Here is a 10,043-nt window from a genome sequence, read left to right as displayed (position 1 = left end):
TTCTTTTCCATTTAAAAAGCCAAATTTGAAACCAGGTTATCAGGAAGAAGTTAAGAAATCCTTACCATACGAATGGACATATGATGGTAAGAGCAAGTCGAAGAGAGAGAAGATACAAAGGAAAAGTTGCCACTGTTCTAGCAGTGTAAGGTAAGGCTAACGATGACACAGTGAGTTGGGCTCATCTCTTAAAAAGATGCCTGTCTTTCTGTCAGTGGCATCCTTGAAAGGAGACGTGTCATAAATGTGATAACATTAGGAAGTAAAAGATAGTATTTGCAAATATCAGAAACTTCCCCAAGTATTTCTAATCTGAAGAATGTACGGACATGCTAATTTTAAAGGAATAAAACACAGACATCGAAATAAAATACTTTTCTGTCTTCTCTATATTTTAATTAAGGTTTTCCTGGGCCAGGAGAACAAGAGAAGCTTTCTCAAAATAGTGCATGAACTAATGGAAGAAGTGAGGAGCTGTGTGAGTTCTTTTCCCCAATCCGGCCTTCAACATCATGTGGAATTCTCTTTATCCCCCACACCTTCAATTATTTCTTTGTGTTGCTCATTAGGCTTGACCAGCTGCTGTGCCCTTGGGTTCAGATAAAAAAATCAAACTCTTGAGATATCACATGCTTAGCCCTGGCCAAAACAGAAAATACCCAGGACAGGCAAAAACATAGTCATCTCAAGCAGCACAGAACGTTTCTCCCTCAGTGACACTCTGCTATGCCCACATCATGCAGTATTTGTGACACTTGTGGTTATGTGGTTATGACATCAGTTTTGGGGTTTTCAAGGTTTTTTGCCTAGTTAGTCCCGCAGTCTGCTCCACCACTATCTCGTCCCCATCCCAGGCTTATGTGACAAGCCCATCGTTCTTCAGCAAAGCTGCATCATCATTACAGTTCATGTTTTACTTCGTGAAATTGACAATGAGTTTCAGGTCTGCTTCCATGTTTGGGTCACCTCATCTAAATTTTCATTACCTTAGAACTGATGCAATCATCTACTTTTGTGTTACTCTTTCAAGTGGGATTTGACCAAATATCAAATCCTCAGCATCCCTGAAATTCAAGAGAAGGTCATAACCACCTGTTTTCACTACCTCCAACTTGCGCTTTTATGCCTGCTGCTCCTGCATTGTCTCCTTCTTGTTTACCTTCTCACTCCATCTCTCGCGCGCGCTTCCACCATCTCTGTTTCTTTATTTCTCACTCTCTGTCCTTCTCTGTCTCTTTCTTAAAATTGGGATGAAGGATGCCTCTGCATGAGTTGTTCTTAAACATTATGCTACTGTGATCAGAGATATACATCAGACAAATTATGAAAACAGAAAGTGCCATGTTTGATTCCCAAAATATCTATATCAGCCAAGTCTCATGCTGACCAAAATACACTGAATTTTGCAAATAATTTGAACTTTTTATTCTTATTGCCATTCAGGAAGAAATTGTTTCAAACGTGCTACACTCTCTGAGATAACTTCTGCTTTTAGAACATCACTCAATAGAAATCTCTTCAATTTTTGTTTCAGTGACTCATCACTCCTGCATTATGAATGCGTGTATTTTCCTTTCAGGGTAGGAAGTAATTTTTGTATATGTATTGCCTTCCACAATGGATCCTGTGTTTATTCGTCAACTGCACAATGAGAAATCGGAGAGCAGCACCAAAGTTTGAGAAATGACATTTTCAAGAGAAGTTCAATTTGATAGTTGATGAATCCATTGGGAATGCATTTGTAAGGTAATAAGATGTACTAAGCTATCTGGATATTAGGACATTTTTGTTTTGTGCAGATAAACTGTATTTTTGAAACTATTACTGGCTCAAATTGCTTGTATTTTAATTAGGTTTTTAAAATCTGTACTCCAAAGTGATTAGTGTATACTTTTCGGTTTTGGAAAAAAATTTTGGCAGGCTTCATAAAACTAACTAAAGATTCAATGCTACTGGAATTCTTCTATCCTCTACAAGTTAACTGGAACTTAGCTATAAAGCTGTATTCGGGACTTCTACTAATAATAATACTTCAATAAACTTTCTCATCTTTTGCATGGTATTACGTCTTTACATGCTTTCTTGTTCTCTTAGGATCAAGTATAGTCATTTATCTTATGCTCGGAAAACTGTTTTCGTCCAACCAGATACAAATTTTTCTTTACCTTCTCTGCAATAAACAGTCCCTTGTAATTGTGGTCACCACATAAAGGGTGGTTCGAGCAGAACCTTCTGAGAGAGGCAGAGGGCACCAGTGCGTGTCAAGGGAGGGAGGTGGGATGGATCTCTGGGGAAGGAAGTCGGGCTGGGTTTCTTTCTAGCAGGGACTTTGTTCCAAGTCCGAAGACTTGGGATGAGTGGTCCACATGAAGGTAAGTGCAGGGGGAGATAGAGTGACCTTGGCGCGAGGCTGCGAATTCCTGCACACACGCTCCGCGGCTGCAGCTTCACTTTGGCCCAGTTCCACCAACAAATGCCTTGTCACCTGAGGGAGGCCCTGGGACTCCTGTGGGACCTACCTAATGGACCTCAACCTCTGGGGACCAGGAGCTCAGTTGGAGAGCCTGGGATGAGAGCACGCTGGGCACGTCGGGGACAGGAGCTAGAAGTTGGCATTTTCACTCACCCCGCGGGGTGACAATGTCTTCTGCACCCTTTGCAGAGGCCACCGCCACCTCTCAGGATGTCCTGGCACCAGCTGACATTGTTGACATCGTCTGTACGCTTCACATTTGTGCCAGTGCACGATCAAGTATCTCACAAAAAAGTGTCCATTTTGATCAAAGAACTAGGGAAGAATACCATGGGACTACCACACCTCTTTCATAGTCTTTATCATTGTAAACTAATCACCAATCAAGACCCAGTAGCTCTCTGAAACATCACTTCCTTACACAATTCTAATAACCTGCACAATCCCTAGAGAGACCGTGAACTTCAAGATCATTCTCCAGGCTCAAACATATGCATGACTTGACTGATGACTCTGCTTGGTATCCTGCCAGAAGGAATGGGACTTGCTTTCCATCTCCTAAGATACACCTCTGTGTAATAACATTATCATTTTTATTATATCTGTAGTCCCATTTCAAGTCTTAAAGGACACAAAGGCCAGAAAAGACCAACCTTCAGCATTACAAAAAGTGATTGCAATAGTGTTCCAAATGTCTGTTTTCTGGGAATCAACATGTATCTTCTATTTTTCATGATGCATGTGTCTGTGTATGCGTGTTGAAAGAGAGTCAGGAATAAATTGTAACTGTATATAGATTAAACTTCTTATTTATAAACACTGCATCTGTACATTCAAGTATTGATATACGTCCTTTAAATTCTGACTCAGCATACAAACATTCTATTCTCAGTAATATTAGTTTTCATTTCAGAAAATGCCCTGTATTCTTCATTTGTCTTCATTTGTGCATTTAGCTGGTTCTTAGTTCATTAGGGATTATTGAATTGGGTTTATTTATCTTTCATCAGAATTTCTTCAGGGATGGTTTTAATATGTTTTTTTCACGTGATGATTTCGCTTTACTCTTTAATAGAACATAGGGACGAGCAGTATCAACTCAGCATGTCAATCCACACCAGAGTTTTGTTTTCTGCGAAATTGAGATCATTGTAACTTCTTTGTTGCATCTTTGGAAGGAGTGAATCGATTACGGAAGGTAACATGCTCAGGTGATGAACGTAACTTCTCTCACATGGTAAGTACTAAGCAAGTAATCCATGCATCACTGCTGTGGAAACAAAGCTTTGATTTTGTTTCAAACCATTTTTCAATGTGGAAAGGTTATGAATTTCTTTGCATGGCATCTCAATTATGTCTGCAAATAGCTTTTTGAATGTTCTGCACTAAAGGTCTGAGCAGAGGGACACGACTACTCCTGTTCATAGAAGGAGTTGAATACGTCTCGAATTGACAGTGGACATAAAATGCGAACAGTGAAACTGCATAAGTATATGTTCCAACTGCTTTACTTCAGTTATTCTGAATATGGCACATAGAATCAAAATTCACTTTTGAAGTGTGAAAAACAGTTGAGCCACGTAAACATTCTTTCTTCTGCCAATGTCATCATGCATGTTTGACTTGAATCTCTTTGGCATCACAACAGATGTTTCCAGGATTTTCCTGGGCAACAAAGAGGATATAATCCACAGAATGAACTCTGATGCAGAAAATACTTACCAAAAGAGAAACACTGACTGCATCAAGTTTCTGACTGTTGGTATAGTCAGCCTGTCCTTTTGGCTGTTGACACTTGTGCAAATGGGAATGAAACAGAAAAAGAACTGCTGGAGAAACCGTTCCAGGCATGAAAAGTTTCAGTGAAGTTCATCTTTACTATGAAACAGGAAAGACTTGGGGAGAGTTAGCAAACTGAGAAAAAGGATTGTGCGGGGTCTTGAAGAAGTGGAGGGATGCACCTCAGAACAGTATGAAAATCGACCATACATTGAGGGGAAAGTTCAAACATAAGGAAACACACATCTCAAATTGCTACTTTTTGATTGAGCATGGGAAGAGTCATGTTAGAGGAAAGAACATGAAAGAACAACAATTGGAGTGAGTCAAAGTTCTTGAAAGAAAGTTGGGTTAGGAATTCTTCTTAGCATGATCTCGACTCCTTACCAATACTTGGAAACTTGTCCCAGCTCACATTTTGATTCTGAAGTGCTTGAAATCATCTACACAGCTTTTCAAGGAACTGCTAACGTCCTTTCAAAACACAGACCCATTGAGTCTTGTGCTGATTGGATTAACCCTATCTTCTAAGTTTGTCTCAGACCTAATCAGATTAGGTTGAGTAGGTTAGCTGCTCATAGGGCTTCTGATCCACTCAATGTTCGCACCACCACTATCCTGCGAGTGTGAAACAAGGGAAAGGCCTGAGGACATGGACCTTGGAGAGACCCCAGGCTATACACCTTGAAAAAAGGAAGGCCTTGGAAGACAATACAAGTTCGGAGAGTTTCATGTCTTCACCCAATTGTGGTGGTGGGGTGGGGTCTGCCTTCTCTGGTACAAATTGTCATTAAATCTTTCATTTCAATGATGTCAAAATACGAAGTTGGAAAGAACAAAACCAGTCAAAACAATTTCCCCCTCCTTTTTCAGCCTTCTAAATGCACACGCAAGTTTTTGTTGATATTATCACAATTGACTGTGTTTTCAAATCCACCTAATGATGGGAAATTTACAGTCTTTACCCACAATGCCAAAGTTCTGTTTTCTTTCTGAACTCCAAACACTAGGAAAGGAAAATATGTTGTTTGAAATGAACAGCTGTTTTCTAGCCAACATCTCAATGTGTGATGCCAGTGATTGCACAGAAAACCCTCTTGAACAAATGTGATCATTCAGGAAATCACAATATGTCTGTCCCATGAATGATCGTCAGGAATTGAGGAATGCCCAAGAGTCATCATGTGTTCAATCAAAGGCACGTGAGGCTAGGAAGCTCATGGTGAAACAGGCTCAACCTGAAGAGACGAACAGGGGCAGGGGTGGCCAGACCACTCATGTCATTGCTTGAGTTGCATGATCAGATTTTGTTTTCCTTATATAGCTAGACCCTGGGGAACTTTTCCTTCTTTGATTTCAGATATGGATGGCTTCTGGTTCAGGATAAGTTATCATTCATCTCCCCCAAATGGAGGTAAATAGGAATAAGGGAGACATTGAATCTCACATGGATAACTCTTTAAGAACAAACAAAGGTTTTTGAGGGGCTGGGAAAAGATTTGCTTTGGACACTTGAAGGTGTGAGTAACTCCACACTCAAGGCCGTCCCATGATGGAGGAGGTGTTGCACCAAGGAACTACCAGTGTCTTGACCTACTTCATCACCTCGTATCTCTCTGAGCTCTAGAATATTCCTCAGGACCGTCCACGTGCTCGTGACCATTCAATGGTAATACAAGAACAGAGCATTTCTCGCTGCAGCTATGTACTTCTTTTAATAAACAGGTTTGCCATGAGCGGGGCCACATAAATATAGGGCTCAGAACCCCAATGGCATTGGAGCAGACCGCGTGCCATGGAATTGTCCCCAGTTGGTTTCAAAGGCCTAGTTGAACTGTGAGTCTTCCAAATGCAACATGCTATACATCTTTGAAGGCTGGAGGGATCACCTCGTGTCACGGTCAGGTTCATGTGTCAGCGTGGCCAGGTGGTGCTATCTGTTTGTCTGGTTCGGCAAGTCCTGGCTTGCTTTCGCTATGAGGACATTGGGAATAGAATGAAAACATGATTGCACCGGCTACATCCACAGCTGATTCCACTTATAATCACCCAAGGGGAGTGTCTTCTTTAATGAGGGAAGAGTAATCTAATCACTCAGAATTAATCATTTAGATTAATCTAATCACTTAGATTAGAAGCTTAATCTAATCAGTGGAAGCCTTTTAAGGAGGACTCAGAAGAGACAGGTTCTCTTCATGCTTCGACCGGTGAGCCTCTGCTGTGGAGTTTGGCCAGACCCTCCATCGGCATCGTCGGCTTTACAGCCTGCCCTACAGATTTTCGACTCTACGTTCCCACGGTTACAAGAGACACCTTTCTAAATTTCTTATTTACGAATACTTCCTGTTGATTCTATTTCTTGAGAGAACCCTAACTAAAAACACCTTGGCTTTGGTTTAACTGCATACTTTGGTTTAACTGCATACTCTGAGAGGTAATATTTAGGAAAAGGGGCATGCACAATGGCCGGTCATCTAGCCATCTACCATGCCAACTAAAATCAAAAAGACCCCCTAAAGCCCCAAGATCTCGTCTGAATACGTGCTTTTCCCTGACTATTTCAGAACCATCCATTGGAAGTTCCTTCGAATATCCTCCACTAAGAGGACATGGCCCAAACAGGTACGCATGCTTTTGTCGACGTTGAACATCCTGCCAAAATGTGTGCGTGCATCTGTGCTTTCTGTGTTGCCTTCTGACATTGAGCTTTTGCTGTTTCTGCTCCTGCCTATCCAGGTTATGGTGAGTTAGTATCAAGGTTGAAAGCAATCGTACATCCTTCTATTTAGGTTTAGAATTTAGACGCTTCTAATTCTCTGTCACTCTCAGAGCCGAACCACTCTGTCGCTTTTTGTCTTTGGATGTGTGTGAGGCAATCGCTTTCTCTCTGTCCAGCTGTCTCTGTGTCTCCATCTCGCTCACTCCCAGGCACCTCTTCTCACCGTAGAAGAGAAATTGTCATTTGATCTCCATCAAACTCATTGCCGATAGCATAACTTTCATCAATGAAGTGGGTGTATTATTACGTGTAGTAGAAGAGGATGACTCTGGTGAAATCCTCTTTTCTAGGAAGTTCTAGTTTTCAGTCATTTTTCACCTACTTCCAGGAAAGCCCGTGGTTGGCGATGAATTCCTGAAAAACTTTTTACCAAACTTTGAAATGGACGATGACATGAAAATGCTGTTGGAGTTGCTAGCAACCGACGAAGAAGGAGCGGCACCAAGGAATCGTGAACCCCAAGCGACTTTTCCAGGTGGGTTCTCTAGAAGGACGTTTGAAGGATAGTTGGGGTGGGGTGAAAGCACAGCTCATGGGGGACAAGACATTCTATTCTGGATGGCTTGTAATTGCCAGGACGTAATTCAGGGTTTCTCTAGCTTCTATCGTTATCCATGTATACATTAATCGCTTTCACATACACCTAAAATAGAATCCTACATGCATGGAGCGCTTGACCTAATTCCCAATGGGGAAGGACTGATGTTTGCCTCTTCCCCCAGCTCCTGATCTGTTGAAAAATCCAAATTTGAAGCCAGGAAACCAGGAAGAAGAAAAGAAATCCTCACCATATGCGCGGGAACACGATGGCCAGAGCAAGTCAAAGAGAGAGAGGCTGCGAAGGACTAATTGCCACCGTGCTAGCAGAAAGGTAAGGCTGACGATGACGCTTTCAGTCGCGTTCATCGTCCAGTCGGATGCCTGTCTTTCTGTCAGTGGCATCCTTGAAAGGAGACATGTCACAAGCATGATATCATTAGGAAGTGGGAGATAGTGTTTGCAAATGCCAGAAAGCTCCCCCAAGTGTAACTAATCTGAAGAATGTACGGACATGTAAATTTTGCAGGCATAAAACATGGACACTGAAATGAAATCCTCTTCTGTCTTCTCTATATTTTAATTCAGGTTGTCCGGCGCCAGAAGAACCAGAGAAGATTTCTGAAAATGGTACATGAAATGCTGGATGTAGTGAAGAGCTGTGTAAGTCCTTTCTCCCAATCTGGCCCCATTATCACTGAAGGATTCTCTTTGCCCCGCACGCCTTCAGTGATTCCTTTCCATTGCTTATTAGACTTCACCATCAGCTGCGCATTTGGTTTCAGACTGACAATCAGACTCTCAACCCTGGCCAAAGTTTACTTTATTTTAGAAACTACCCAGGACAGCAAAAATAGGACATCGTCTCAAGCAGCACAGAACACTTCTCCCTCCGTGACACTCTGCTGTGCCCACAGCGTGCACTCTTTGTGACACTTGTCGTTGCGTGGCTATGATGTCAGTTTTGGGGTTTTCAAGGTTCTTTTGCCTAGTTAAACCCGCAGCCTGCCCCACCACAATCTCGCCCCCCCACCCCACCCCAGGCTCATGTGACCAGCCGTTCATTCTTTGGGACACCTGCAGCATCAGTTCAGTTGATGCTTTTGTCCATGAACTCGACAATGAGTTTCAGGGGCTGCTTCCACGTTTGCAAGCCAATTCTCAGGAACGAAGACCTGACGGCATCATGTATTTTCGAGCTACTCTTTCAAGTTGGATTTGACCAAAGACCACATCCTGAGCATCCCTGAGATTCGAGAGAAATTCATAACCACCTGTTCTTCCTCCCTACACCTTTTTCTTTCTCTCCTGCTGCTGCTGCTTTGCCTCCTTCCTGATTTCCTTCTCAGCCCATCTCGCACTCTCTCTCACACTTCCATTGTCTCTGTCTCTGTTTCTCTCTCTCTCTCTCCCTCCTTCCCTCTCTCCGCCTCTCTCTCTCTATATATAACTGTTTGACTCTCTTTTAGAATTGGGGTGGGAATGTCTTCTGCATGAGTGATTCTTGAGCATTACGGTACTGTGACAAGACATATACGTCAGGCTCATCATGAAAATATAAACTGCCATGTCTTGATCCAAAAGTATCTACATTAACCAAGTCTCAAGCTGACCCCAATACACTGAATTTTACAAATAACTGCAAATCTTTTGATTCTTACTTTCTTTCAGGAAGAAATTGTTTCAAATATGCTGCAGTCTCGAAGATAACTTCCGCTTTGAGAAGATCAACAAAAGATCAATAGAAATCTCACCAATTTTTGCGTCACTGACTCCTCATTCGTGCATGTTGAATACATGTCGTTCTTCTTCCAAAGTTGGAAGCGCTTGGTGTATACGTCATTGCTTTCCACGTTGCGTCCTGAGGTTACTTGTCAACTGCACAATTTGAAACGTGAGAGCAACACCAAAGTTTGAGAAGTGACTTTTTCACGGAGAGTTGTAACTTGAGAGTTGAGGAATCCATTGGGGGTTGCATTTGTACTGGAATAAATCGTACTAAGTCCTCTGGATATTGGGTCGTCTTTGCTTTGTGTAAAGAAACCGTTTTCTTGTTCTGTTTTGTTTTGTTTTGTTTTGTTTCATCTCTAATTGCGTCAACTTGCTGGTGCTTTATTTACATGTTTTACATCTGAACAGAAAAGTGACACCTGTATAATTTTCGGTATGGGAGCAAATTTTTGGCTGCCTTCCTAAAATTAACTGAAAATCACAGAAGATTTTCAGTGCTATTGGAATTCCTCCATCCTCTATTATTCAAATGAAACTTAGGTGTATGAAACTGTACTAGGGATTTCCTCAAAGAATACTACTTTAATAAACGTTCTCATCTTTTGCAACTTATTATCTCTTTCCACGCTTCCCTGTCCTTCAGCATCAGGTAGAGTCATTTATCTTGTGCTAGGAAAACTGTTTTCGTCCTGCCCGACACAAAGTTTTCTTCATCTTCACTGCAATAGTTCCTTGCAATTGTGG

General features: G+C 41.9%; 1 protein-coding gene across 2 annotated transcripts; it reads left to right on the top strand.

The window, feature by feature from the left end:
• The first annotated feature begins 829 nt into the window (after positions 1-829).
• LOC143689771 (uncharacterized) lies at positions 830-9,565 on the top strand. 2 transcript variants are annotated; one of them, XM_077167913.1, is made up of 6 exons: positions 830-943; positions 6,817-6,874; positions 7,360-7,506; positions 7,754-7,902; positions 8,157-8,231; positions 9,240-9,565. In XM_077167913.1, exons 2-6 carry the CDS (start codon positions 6,862-6,864, stop codon positions 9,276-9,278), a joined length of 423 nt encoding a protein of 140 aa, XP_077024028.1. In that variant the 5' UTR covers positions 830-943; positions 6,817-6,861; the 3' UTR covers positions 9,279-9,565. The 2 variants fall into 2 exon arrangements, with proteins under 2 accessions (XP_077024028.1, XP_077024029.1); XM_077167914.1 differs by lacking the exon at positions 8,157-8,231.
• Positions 9,566-10,043: the final 478 nt, after the last annotated feature.

The sequence above is a fragment of the Tamandua tetradactyla genome, chromosome 7, assembly GCF_023851605.1.
Source record: "Tamandua tetradactyla isolate mTamTet1 chromosome 7, mTamTet1.pri, whole genome shotgun sequence".
Classification (NCBI taxonomy): Eukaryota; Metazoa; Chordata; class Mammalia; order Pilosa; family Myrmecophagidae; genus Tamandua; species Tamandua tetradactyla.
This window is presented reverse-complemented; position numbering and strand designations above follow the sequence as displayed.